The 13381-nt window shown below is 48.5% G+C and overlaps 1 protein-coding gene across 1 annotated transcript in view; it reads right to left on the bottom strand.

The window, feature by feature from the left end:
• CFAP210 (cilia and flagella associated protein 210) overlaps positions 1-13381 on the bottom strand; it is a 142278-nt gene that overhangs the window by 15768 nt on the left and 113129 nt on the right. Inside the window, exon 8 of the mRNA XM_063933513.1 lies at positions 1002-1166. Within this exon, the coding sequence (XP_063789583.1) occupies positions 1002-1166 (165 nt within the window). The remainder of the gene's footprint in view (positions 1-1001; positions 1167-13381) is intronic.

The following is a 13381-nucleotide window of genomic DNA, read 5'->3' as shown; positions in this document are numbered from 1 at the left end:
GGTTCTTCCTGGGCGGCTGCCCGGGGCGTCTCGGCATTACAACTTTGCCGAGCAGCAACTTGGTCTGGGTCGAACACATCTACAAAGTTCTACAAGTTCGATACTTTGGCCTCTGAGGACCTGAAGTTCAGTCAATCAGTTCTGCAGGAGCCTACGCGCTCTCCCTCCTGTTCTGGGAGCTTTGGTAAATCCCCATGATACTAATGTGGACCCAGGCATCCTCTAGGACGTAAGGGAAAATAGGATTTTGGTTACCTACCGGTAAATCCTTGTCTCGTAGTCCGTAGAAGATGCTGGGCGCCCGCCCAGCGCTTCGTTTTCCTGCAGTTGTTATCTGGTTCAGTACAACTTTGTTTTTAGTTACATACTGCATTGCTACTTGGTAAGTACTGTTTCAACAGTTGCTGAGTTTTCAAGCTAAGTTAGCTTGATGTACCTTGTATGTGTGAGATGGTATGAATCTCGCCACTATCTGTGTTAAATCCTTCTCTCAAAGTATGTCCGTCTCCTCACGCACAGTTTGTAGACGGAGTCTGGTAGGAGGGGCATAGAGGAATGAGCCAGCCCACACTCTCAAACTCTTAAAGTGCCAATGACTCCTGGTGGACCCGTCTATGGTACTAATGTGGACCCCAGCAAACTCTACGGACTACGAGAAAAGGATTTACCGGTAGGTAACCAAAATCCTATTTTCTATACAGACCCAGTCACACACAGATATACAAGTGTCGCATATCAAATTAATCAGTGCAGTCTCCCACCTAAGATGCATTTTGGGGCAAAAAGGCGATAGCAGAGACGTACAGGTTCACTCGTGCAAGGTGTCTCCGACCACATTACGTATTGAGGTTAGATGTATGAGGACACATCTGTAGTTCTCTAGATATTGTGCCTCAGGCTAGCAAGTATTATGGGACTTTAACTTATCTATGTCTGTACCATCATGTAGGTTGTGCCATCATGCAGCCTGTAATGAAGTTATCTTATTGAGGAATTCTTACCATCTGTTGGATCTGCATTGTCTGTACTTTCTTCTGCCCTTCCTTTGCTCTTCTCATTTTCTCTTTTTGTTGTGCAATAAAGAAGTTATCGGCCTCTTTTATCTCATGAAGTGCCTGCAACGCTCTTAGCTTCTCATCTTCTTCTTCCTTCTCTTTTTTCTTTCTCTGATACAAAAATATTATTTTATTAGACTGTGCTTGATAAATAATATAATATCGTACTATAGCAAATTAAAAATTGTGTAAACTGATAAGTGCCCTTCAAAGAGCGAAGTAAATGAATGTTCCTGTTAGACAGGTCTGTGAGTTAAGCAGAAGAAAGTCAGCAGATCCCCCGTGTCTTGGTAACTGCAGCAATTTAAGTTAATGTGATTGAAGGATGGAGAAATTATTATACAATAGTCAGGAAGATTATTTTATATACACACATATACAGTGCATCCGGAAAGTATTCACAGCACTTCACTTTTTCCACATTTGGTTATCCTACAGCCTTATTCCACAATGAAATTCATTTTTTCCCCTCAAAATTCTACACACATTACCTCAAAATGATAATGTGAAAAAAGTGATTTTGAGATTTTTGCAAATTTATTAAAAATAAAAAAAACTAAGAAATCACATGTACATAAGTATTCACAGCCTTTGCTCAATACTTTGTTAATGCACCTTTGGCAGCAATTACAGGCTCAAATCTTTTTTAATATGATGCCACAAGCTTGACACACCTGTCTTTGGGCAGTTTCGCCCATTCCTCTTTGCAGCACCTCTCAAGCTCCATCAGGTTGGATGGGAAGCGTCGGTGCACAGCCATTTTCAGATCTCTCCAGAGATGTTCAATCAGATTCATTCACAGAGTTATCCTGAAGCCACTCCTTTGATTTCTTGGCTGTGTGCTTGGGGTCATTGTCCTGCTGAAAGATGAACCGTTGGCCCTGTCTGAGGTCAAGAGCGCTCTGTAGCAGGTTTCGTCCAGGATGTCTCTGTACATTGCTGCAGTCATCTTTCCTTCTATCCTGACTAGTCTCCCAGTTCCTGCCACTGAAAAACATCCCCACAGTATGATGCTGCCACCACCATGCTTCACTGTAGGGATGGTATTGGCCTGGTGATGAGCGGTGCCTGGTTTCCTCCAAACATGATGCCTGGCATTCATGCTAAAGAGTTCAATCTTTGTCTCATTAGACTGAAGAATTTTGTTTATCATGGTCTGAGAGTTCTTCAGGTGCATTTCCGCAAACTCCAGGTAGGCTGCCATGTTCATTTTACTAAGGAATGGCTTCCGCCCATACAGGCCTGATTGGTGGATTGCCGCAGAGATGGTTTCCTTCTGGAAGGTTCTCCTACACAGAGGAATGCTGTAGCACTGACAGAGTGACCATCGGCTTCTTGGTCACCTCCCTGACTAGGGCCTTTCTCCCACCGATCGCTCAGTTTAAATGGCCAGCCAGCTCTAGGAAGAGTCCTGTTGCTTCCGAACTTCTTCCATTTACGGATGATGGAGGCCACTGTACTCATTGGGACCTTCAAAGCAGCAGATATTTTTCTGTACCCTTCCCCAGATTTGTGCCTCGAGACAATCCTGTCTCGGAGGTCTGCAGCTAATTCCTTTGACTTCATGCTTGGTTTGTGGTCAGACATGCACTGTCAAGTGTAGGACCTTTTATAGACAAATGTGTGCCTTTCTAAATCATGTCCAATCAACTGAATTTACCACAGGTGGACTCCAATTAAGCTGTAGGAACATCTCAAGGATGATCAGTGGAAACAGGATGCACCTGAGCTCAATTCTGAGCTTCGTGGCAAAGGCTGTGCATACTTATGTACATTTGATATCTTAGATTTTTATTTTTAATAAATTAGCAAAAATCTCAAAAAATACTTTTTTCACGTTGTCATTATGGGGTATTGTGTATAGAATTTTCTAGTAAAAAAAGAGATTTATGGTAGACTAACCATTGTTAAATCTCTTTCTGTGAGGTACATTGGTTGCACAGGGAAACATTGGGGGTGCATTGTGGGGCCTCCTCTATAACCTCGCCTCCAGGCACCGTGAGCTTAATTTCGTTAACGAGTCCAATGCAGAAGCAGGTAAAAGAGACGGTAGATGTTAGTCACATAGAACCACGTTTTCACGACAGTAGAAGGGACTAGCGGCTAATGCCATACAAACCCATAGAAGCTAGGTGCGTCAGGGCGGGCGCCCTGTGGAACCAATGTACCTCGCAGAAAGAGATTTAACAATGGTAAGTCTACCATAAATCTCCTTTTCTGCAGCGGGGTACATTGGTTTCCACAGGGAAACATCAGGGATGTCCTAAAGCAGTTCCTCATGGTAGGGAACGCGCCATAGCGGGTATGACAACCCAGCGTCCAAAGGAAGCATCCTGGGAGGCAGAAGTATCAAAGGCATATAACCTAATGAACGTGTTCACAGAAGACCACGTAGCTGCCTTGCACAATTGTTCAGTGGACGTGCCTCGGCGGGCCGCCCAAGAAGGTCCAACAGACAGAGTAGAATGGGCTTTAATAGCAGCAGGAGCTGGAAGACCAGCATGTGCATATGCTTGTGCAATCACCATTCTAATCCATCTGGCCAATGTTTGCTTGTTTGCAGGCCAGCCACATTTTTGAAAACCAAAAAGTACAACAAGGGTATCTGACCTCCTGATGGAGGCAGTTTTCGCTACGTAAATATGGAGAGCCCATACCACAGCCAAAGACCGCTCTTTGGAGGACAAACCAGAAGAGATAAATGCCGGAACCACAATCTTTTGGTTAAGATGAAAAGATGACACCACCTTGGGCAAATAACCAGGGCGAGTTCGAAGAACAGACAGAGACGGTCGCTGGGTGGGAGGGGACTGGACGGCGGCATTAAGCCGCAATTTAGGGGGCGCGGTCCGGCCAATGCAGGCGTGGCCGGACCGTTGGGGGAGTGGGCCGCGGCGGCTGCGTGATGTCACATGCAGCCGCTGCAACCCGGGCAGCGAGGAGGTGCTCCCGGCCAGCCGCAGGAGCTGCGCTGGCTGGGAGCTACTTCTGAAATGCAAAAGCATCACCTATGTGCGGTGTTTTTGCATTTCTGTGGGTGGGGGCCGGTATTGACATGCAGGGCGGACTAGCCCTGTGCTGGGCGTCCCCCAGCATGTCTGAGTGCCTGATCGTAGCTGTGCTAAATTTAGCACAGCTACGATCAACTCGGAATGACCCCCATAGGGAGGCTGAATCCGTTAAACACCCTGAGTGAATGTATGAACGTCAGGAATAGATGCAATTTTTCTCTAAAACCAAACCACAAGGCAGAGATGTGAACCTTGAGGGAGGCCAGATGAAGGCCTAAGTTGAGGCCTTGTTGCAAAAAAGCTAAAAGTCTAGAAGTACTGAATTTGTAAGCATTGTAATTCTTAGCAGCACACCAGGTGAAGTAAGAATTCCAGACCCTATAATAAATCCGCGCAGAAGCCGGTTTGCGGGCCTTCAGCATAGTTTGGATAACCGCCTCGGAGAATCCTTTGGCCCTCAGGATTGAAGCTTCAAGAGCCACGCCGTCAAAGCCAGTCTGGCCAGGTCTGGGTAGACACAAGGGCCCTGAACGAGGAGGTCTGAGCGTTGAACTAGAAGAGAACGCTCCATCGATAGACCCTGTAGGTCTGAGAACCAATGTCGTCTTGGCCACACTGGAGCAACTAGAAGTAGTTTTCCTCCTTCTTGTTTGAACTTCCGCAGTACCCTGGGCATGAGTGACACTGGAGGAAACACGTAGGACAGCCGAAAGTTCCATGGAATTGCCAGTGCTACCACGAATGCTGCTTGAGGATCCCTGGTTCTTGATCCGAAGACTGGAACTTTGTGATTGTGTAAAGACGACATCAGGTCTACATCTGGTAGACCCCACTTGTCCACTAGGAGTTGAAAGACTTCTTGATGAAGACTCCACTCTCCAGCGTGCAGGTCCTGACGACTGAGGAAATCCACTTCCCAGTTGAGGACTCCCGGACTGAATATTGCCGATGTTGCTGGCAGATGGTGTTCCGCCCAACAAAGGATTTTTGACACTTCCATCATTGCCATTCGGCTTCGAGTGCCACCTTGATGGTTTATGTATGCTGCCGTGGTAACGCTGTCTGACCGTACTTGAACAGGCCTGTTCCGTATCAGAGGCAGGGTGAGAGACAAAGCATTGAACACTGCCCGCAATTCCAGAATGTTTATTGGGAGGAGTGATTCCTCCTTGGTCCACGAAAAGACCCTGGAAAGAGTGTTGATCCAACACCGCGCTCCAACCCCTCAGACTGGCATCTGTAGTCAGTAGGACCCAGTTGGAGATCCAGAAGGGACTGCCCCTGCTCAACTGCTGGTCGTGTAGCCACCAGGTCAGCGACAGACGAACCTCCAGAGTCAAGGAGATCATGCGAGACCTGATCCGATGAGGCAGGCCGTCCCACTTGGAAAGGATTAACCTCTGCAGATGGCGGGAATTAAATTGAGCGTACTCTACCATGTCCCAAGTCGGCACTAGGCCTAGTACTTGCATGGCCGAGTGTATCGACACCCTTGGGTAAGAGAGGAAGTATCTGATCCTGTCGTGAAGTTTCAGGACCTTCTCTGGAGCCAGAAACAGACGTTGACTGTGTGTGTCCAGCAGTGCCTCCAGGTGCACCATGCTCCGAGCAGGGACCAGCGAGGACTTCTTCCAGTTGATGAGCCACCCGTGGCCTTGTAGGAAGTTTACTGTCAGTGAGATGACTGAGAGGGACATCGTGGGAGTTTGCCAGAATCAGCAAGTCGTCCAGATACGGCAGGATCCTGACTCCCTGGCAACAGAGATGAGCCATCATCACGGCCATAACTTTGGTAAAGATCCGAGGGGCCGTGGCCAGTCCAAATGGCAGAGCCTGGAATTGATAGTGAAGATTGCCAATAGCAAACCGCAGATACTGCTGATGGGACATGGCAATAGGTATATGCAGGTAAGCATCTTGTATATCCAGGGATACCATATAGTCTCCGGATTCCATGACCAGTACAATTGAGCGCAGTGTTTCCATACGGAACTTAGACACTCTCCCAAACCTGTTCAGTGATTTGAGGTTGAGGTTGAGTATAGGCCGGAAAGACCCATTGTGTTTCGGAACTAGAAACAGGGTCGAGTAGTATTCTCTGCCTCTCTGGGACAAAGGTACCGGCACTATCACTCCTGTATCCAGGAGGGAACACACAACCAATTGTAGAGCTTCAACGGATCCGAAGGAATAACCATTGTGCAGAACTGGCGAGGGGGACGTCTCTTGAAAGAGACTGCATACCTGTGAGAGACAATTTCTCGCACCCATGCGTCTGAAGTGGTCTTTAACCAGACCTGGGTGACTCGCAGAAGTTGGCCTCCCACCCTGGGGTCCCCCAGAGGGAGGCCCGCCTCGTCATGCAGCAGGCTTGTTGTGTTTAGAAGCAGACTGACGGGCAGCCCAGGATTGTTTTGCTTAGTGGTTTTGGGACCACGAGATTATCTCGGGTATGCCTGACCTTTTGCTTTCTCTTGAGGCCGAAAGGAGCGAAAATTGGTTCCTTTTGTTTTCTGTGCAGAAGGATTAGTATTCGGGAGAAATGCAGTCTTAGCAGCCGCTAAGTCAGTTACAATCTTATTGAGATCTTCCCCAAATAACATGTCTCCCTTAAAAGGGAGTACCTCCAAGGTCTTTTTGGAGTCCAGGTCCACCTTCCATGACCTCAACCACAGAATACGGTGAGCCAGAATGGACGTAGTCGATACCTTGGCCGCCAACACACCTGCATCAGAGGACGCCTCCTGAATGTAATAGGCGGCGGTGGTAATATGAGACAGGTATTGTCTGGCAGTGTCAGATATATCCTGAGGCAGCTCTTCCTCTAATGCCTGAACCCATGCTTCAATTCCTTTTGCAGCCCAGGAGGCTGCTGTAGTGGGTCTATGTTCAGCACCTGTAAGGGAGTAAATAGACTTCAGGAAACCCTCCACACACTTATCTGTCGGTTCCTTCAGTGAGGTGACAGGTAGGGTAGATTGCACCATGAGACGGGTGACATGTGAATCCACCGGCGGTAAATTTTCCCATTTGTTACACAACTCAGAAGAGAGAGGATAACGAGCTACCATCTTTTTAGATAGGGAGAATTTCTTTCCTGGCGAAGACCAGGGTTATTGACGAATGTCTACCAAATGGTCAGAATGCGGTAATAATGTTTTTGTCACCTTCTGATGATCCACATCATCATCTATTTGAAGGATTTGCTTAATAGCAACCACTAGGTCAGGGACATAAACCTGAGTTGTAGATTCCTCGGTCAGAAGCAGCTGTATACTCCCCACCCTCATCAGAAGAATCTTCCGAGAGATTAATGGATTGTGAGGAGAAAGTGGCCAGCTTAGATGACCTCTTGGCACCAGAGTGACGTGGGGTAGGTTTATGTCTAACCAAAGTATGATTCAATTGCTGCAACTGGGTAGACAAATTTTCTGCCCAAGGCAGATTTACCATAGGGACAATATGTGGCCGCATGGGCACAGGTCCCATAGGGAGCGCAAGGCGTGTCACAAGCGTATTGAGCATAGATGAGAACGCCGCCCAAGGTGGCTCCTGATTGGTTACAGGAGCTGCAGACTGACTGGGAGATGTATTACACCATCATTCAAACCTTCCTACTCAGACAAAACCCTGGCGCATGTGCTGCATGATACAGGAGCATCCGTGGATTTCCTGCCCTTTGTGTTAGACATTTTAGTGAATGCAACCGCATAGCGTATGAGTACGATACAGCCAGAAAGAGTACAATACCTGCAAATAAATCCCCTAGTATGTGACAGCGTACACAGTACACAACTCCAGCGTCTAAATCCGGTACTATTTGATTGCGTACACAGTACACAACATCAGCCAATAAATCCGGTATGAAGTGACTGAGTACACAGTAGAATACACTTAACGGTAAATACTGTGCAGCACTATATATGAGACCCTGATGCACCTAGTCCTAGGGTACAGAATACAGTGATAGATATAGCTGGGATACACTGAAAGTGAAATCCACACAGCAGATACAGGCACACACAGTCACAGTGACAATCAGGGCTGGTTCTACACCTTGTGGCACCCAGAGCAAAAGTTTCGACTGGCGATCCCCCCGCCCCCCCCCCAGCTAAACAGTTAAACAAAAAGGGGCGTGGATTCATAGGGGAGGGGCGTGGCCAGTTATGCCCCTAGTAGCTGTGCCCCCAGATTTGCTCCTAGTAGTTGTGCCTCCCAGTTGATTTGCCCCCAGTAGATTTGCCCCCTGTAGCTATGCCCCAGTAGTTGTGCCCCCTATAGCTATGCCCCCAATAGATTTGCCTCAGTAGTTGTGCCCACTGTTGCTTTGCCCCCAGTAGTTGTGCCCCCTGTCACTGTGCCCCCAGTAGTTGTGCCCCCTGTTGCTTTGCCCCCAGTAGTTGTGCCCCCGTTTCTTTGCACCCAGTAGTTGTGCCCCCTGTCGCTGTGCCCCTTAGTAGCCGCTTACAAACACACACAAAAATACAAAAACAATACTTACCACTGCCCCGCTCCTGCTTCCCGACCGCTGCTGCTGCTCCGTCTGGCCTCCTGCGGCTCCTCTCTATGGGAGAGACGTCATTACATCTCTCCCACAGCAGCGCCGCACAGACACTAGAGGTCAATAATGACCTCTAGTGTCTGTCACTGGAGCTGGCTGCAGTGGTCACCCGCACAGCCCAAGGCATTTGCTGCAGCCGGGGAGCGGGTAGGCAGCGGTACCTGCGGGGTGACTGCGGCCGCGCCCCCCGGCTGCAGCGCCCCTGGCGCAGGCACTGCTTGCCAGTAACCAAAAACCGCTCCTGGTGACAAAGCAGATATTTTAGTAAGACAATAAAACTGCACTGGACTGGTGTGTGTGTGTGTGTGTGTGTGTGTGTGTGTGTGTGTGTATATATATATATATATATATATGTATATATATATATATATATATATATATATATATATATATATATATATATATAAAAAACAATGCGCAGTCCGAGACCGGATGTATATATCAGGATACTCGTGCAATATATTCTGGCACAGGTACATTTGTTCTTAACTAATGCTGTCTTATTATTGACATGCAGAATACTTAAGTGTCTGTAAAATCACGGCGCTGATGTACAGGCGGATTTACAGAGGAGACTTTGCCCTGCAGTCCCGGAGACCAGTCGCAGCTAATCATAGAAGATGGCACCCAGCGTCTCAGTCAGGGAGTGAGGGAGAGTGTGAGGCAGCTCCAAGGCGGGAACACCAGCAGTAGATGGTGCCCGGAGCTGGGGGAGGGGCTACATGTCAGCACCTTATCCCCTATGCTGGTCCTCACCACCGGGTCCTGTGGAGCCTATAACAAGCGGATTTTAGTAAATCCGACCTGTGCTCCCTTGCCCTGGTGGATATAGTGGGGTCCCTGTGCAGTACAGTGTCCACGCCAGCGGCGCGGTCCGTCTCCTGGGACCGTGACCAACGCGATTTACCGGCGGGTCCCACGTGGGGAACCTCTTACCTCCTCCCTGATGTGCAGCCACACGATCCAGGAGGGCGTCAGCGGTGTGTGCCTAAAGTCCGGTGCACCTCCGACGCAAGTACCAGGGAACCAGGCCGTGGGAGTATGCAGCGCTGCTGGGGAGGTGATGGACCCGCAGCACAGAATTTCAGACTGACATAAAAGTGCTGCGGCCCTTGAAGTCTTCAAAAAAAGCTCTTTCCAGGGCTGCCTAGCGCACAGTCAAAGCTTTAGCCTGTTGGTGCCTCGGATCAAGATCCAACTCTACACCCTGATGTTATTCCCTGTGGAATACCAGTGTACCCCTCAGAAATGTTGTTTTTTCTTTTTTCATTATTTGAAGCTATAAATAGGCTACATGTAACAAAATGCATCACCTTGACAACCACATACCATTCATTGAGTGACAGCCAGGAAATCCCTCTGTTTATGAAAAAGAATTCCAGTGGATACTGTCCCATTTATGAACAATAAAGATGTTGGGTCTCGAAGAATACTGTAAATTATGATTATATCTCATTTATAGGTTTTAACCCATTGTGTGTTGAAATCTCTTCTGTTTGGAAGGAGTGGTCAGTCCTCATCACTATTCTGGGGAGACTTTAATTGCAGATGAGCATAAAGTTTTCTCTTACGTACTAGAGCAGTGGTGGCCAACGCGTGGCTCTTGAGCCACATGCGGCTCTTTCTTCATTCAAATGTGGCTCCCAACACTCAAACTCACGTGACCACAAGAGATCTGTAAACCGCTTCACTCCAGCCAGACATGCAGCAGCACTACGTAGACTGAGAACTGAAGAAGCCAAATACACACGGGGAAGCTGGCTGGAGTGACACAGGCGGGTGCTGGCTGGAGTGACACAGGCGGGTGCTGGCTGGAGTGACACAGGCGGGTGCTGGCTGGAGTGACACATGGGAGAACTGAAGTATATTATGTGAATCTGGCTTTTCAATATATTTTATGCGGATCTGGCTTTTTCAATTATTTGATGTAGAAGTGGCTTTTTCATTGTATTTTATGTTGGATCTGGCTTTTTCAATGTATTTTACACCAGGGGCATGTCCTAGCAGGCACAAGGTCACACCCCATTTTTGCAAGTGCGCCTTCGGCTCGAAGTCGGCTCTTTGATGTGCCTAACAAGATTTCTTGGCTCTTTGTCTCTGACTGGTTGGCCACCCCTGTACTAGAGGATACTGAGTATCCATTTAGTACCATGGGGTATAGACAGGTCCACTAGGAGCCATGGGCACTTTAAGAATTTGACAGTGTGGGCTGACTCCTCCCTCTATACCCCTCCTACCAGATTCAGTTTAGAAAATGTGCCCGGAGGAGCCGGTCACGCTTATGGAAGCTCCTGAAGAGTTTTCTGCATTTGTATTTCTGTTTGTTATTTTCAGGCAGGACTGGATGGCACCAGCCTGCCTGCTTCGTGGGACTTAGTGGGGGGGAACGGCCCAACCTCTTGAAGGGTTAATGGTCCCCTTCCCCGCTGACAGGATACTAGCTCCTGAGGGAACCATTCGCAAGCCCCACCATGGCAAGCGTACATTCACGCAGCACGCCGCCACCCCTAACAGAGCCAGAATAAAGAAGAGGGGTGAGTACTTAGCCAGCGTCCCAGTTAGCAGGTCGCTGCCATTATGGCGGCATGAGGGTACGGAGACGCACGGCTTCTTACCGGGGTGGATTGCGTCTACACACTGCGTTTCAGTACACTATACACAGTACCCACACTGGCAAACGAAGCCTTAAAACGGTTCTGTCTCCATTTTAGGCACAAATTACCTCAGCCAGTATAAAAAAGTGCGGGAAGTCCGCGTGCCATTGAAGGGGTGGGGCTTCACTATGAGCGGATCCAGCAGCTCACCTGCGCCATTTTCCCTCTGCAGTGGATACAGACGCTAACTGATAGGGACGCGCAGTTCCTCCGGTGTGACTCCAGATTACTTCAGCGGTACCAGGAGGTCATATCAGGGGGGGAGCGATTATTAGTGTACTAAATCCCCAATCTGGGTACTTAGTCTGTGACCCGGCTAAGCTTGGCATTAGCAATAAGGGCACGGTGTGCTGGCTCCAAATACCTATATGTCTCCCTAGAAGGGCTCTTTATGGGTTAATTGTGTTTTTAACCTTTCCTGTGAGTGTATGCTGTCACATTTACAATATGTCAGGCAAAGTGTGTGTTTCATGTACGGCAGAGTGTTCCTCTTCTCCAGGGAGCTCACTACTATGTACTAAGTGTAGTGCACCTACTCAGGCTAGGGGGCTGAACCAGCGTGGCTGGATTCCCTCAGAGGAATGATTTCTAATATCTCTAATAAATTGTCCCGCAATGCGAAAGAGACGCAATACTTAAGACAGTCTGTGGATGAGATTATGAACAGAGACTCAGTCCCCAAACAAGTGTCTCAGTCCCTTGCCATTTATCCACAAAAACGAACTCTGGCCCATATCCTGCAGTCTGACGCTGAGGGGTCAGAAATGGAGGAGGCGGAGGTGGATTTAGAAGGGGGGGACGCTGCTCTGTCACAGGGAATACAGGCTCTTATAGGGGCTATCAGAGATGTGCTACAAGTTTTTCTTCCGTTGGAAAAGGCATTGGTAATCCAGTCGATGGTTCGGGATGTCCTGAAGCCAACCCGGATATCGGTGCATCTATGCATTCGCCTTGTGGGGAAAATGCTGGCCTCTTACGAGGCGCTTCAGTACGGAAGGTTTCATGCGAGGTCCTTCCAGCTGGATCTGTCGGACCAATGGTCCGGATCGCATCTTCACATGCACCAGAGGATCCGTCTGTCGCCAAAGCCCAGGATTTTCCTTCTGTGGTGGCTACAGACTTCTCACCTAATCGAGGGTCGACGGTTCGGGATTCAGTATTGAATTCTGCTAACCACAAATGTAAGCCTCAGAGGCTGAGGAGATGTCACCCAGGGGGTGCAGTTTCAAGGAAGATGGTCAAGTCAGGAAGTCATCCTTCCAAACAATATTCTGGAACTCAGAGCTGTATACAACGCCCTTCTGCAGGCCTCATATCTTCAAGTTCGGGCCATTCAGGTTCAGTCAGACAATGTGACGGCAGTACGTACATAAACCGACAGGTAGGAATGAAAAGCAGAGCAGCAATGTCAGAGATACTGTATCAAGAATTCTCCTCTGGGCAGAAAATCACGAGTTGGCGTTGTCGGCGGTTTTCATTCCGGGAGTAGACAACTGGGAAGCAGACTTCCTCAGCAGACACAACCTGCACCTGGGGGAGTGGGGCCTTCACCCGGAGGTGTTCAAGTGCTTGAAAAGTCAATGGGGATGTCCACAAATAGACATGATGGCCTCTCATCTCAACAAGAAGCTCAAGCGGCATTGTTCCAAGTCGAGAGACCCACAGGCAGTGGCAGTGGACGCTCTGACAACTCCATAGGTCTATTAGATGGTGTACGTGTTCCCTCCACTTCTGCTGATCCCAAGAATTCTCAAAAGAATGAAAAGGAAAAAAGTTCAAGCAATTCTCATTGCTCCAGATTGGCCAAGAAAGGCCTGGTACGTGGACCTTCTGGAGATGCTCCTGGAAGATCCGTGGCCTCTACCTCTTCGCGAGGATCTCCTGCCGTTCGTCTATCAAGACTTAACACGGCTACGTTTGACGGCATGGAAGTTTGAACGGCTGATTCTAGCCAGGAGAGGGATTCCTGACAAGGTCATCCCGACTATGATTCAAGCCAGGAAGGGAGTAACGTCTAAACAGTACCACCGTATATGGAAGAAATACGTCTCTTGGTGTGAGAGCAGAAAATATTCTGCGGTGGAATTTTCATCTGGGACG

The sequence above is a fragment of the Pseudophryne corroboree genome, chromosome 7 (genome assembly GCF_028390025.1).
Source record: "Pseudophryne corroboree isolate aPseCor3 chromosome 7, aPseCor3.hap2, whole genome shotgun sequence".
In the NCBI taxonomy this organism is placed as follows: domain Eukaryota; kingdom Metazoa; phylum Chordata; class Amphibia; order Anura; family Myobatrachidae; genus Pseudophryne; species Pseudophryne corroboree.
The sequence above is the reverse complement of the archived record's forward strand: the minus strand, read 5'-3'. Positions and strand labels throughout refer to the sequence as shown.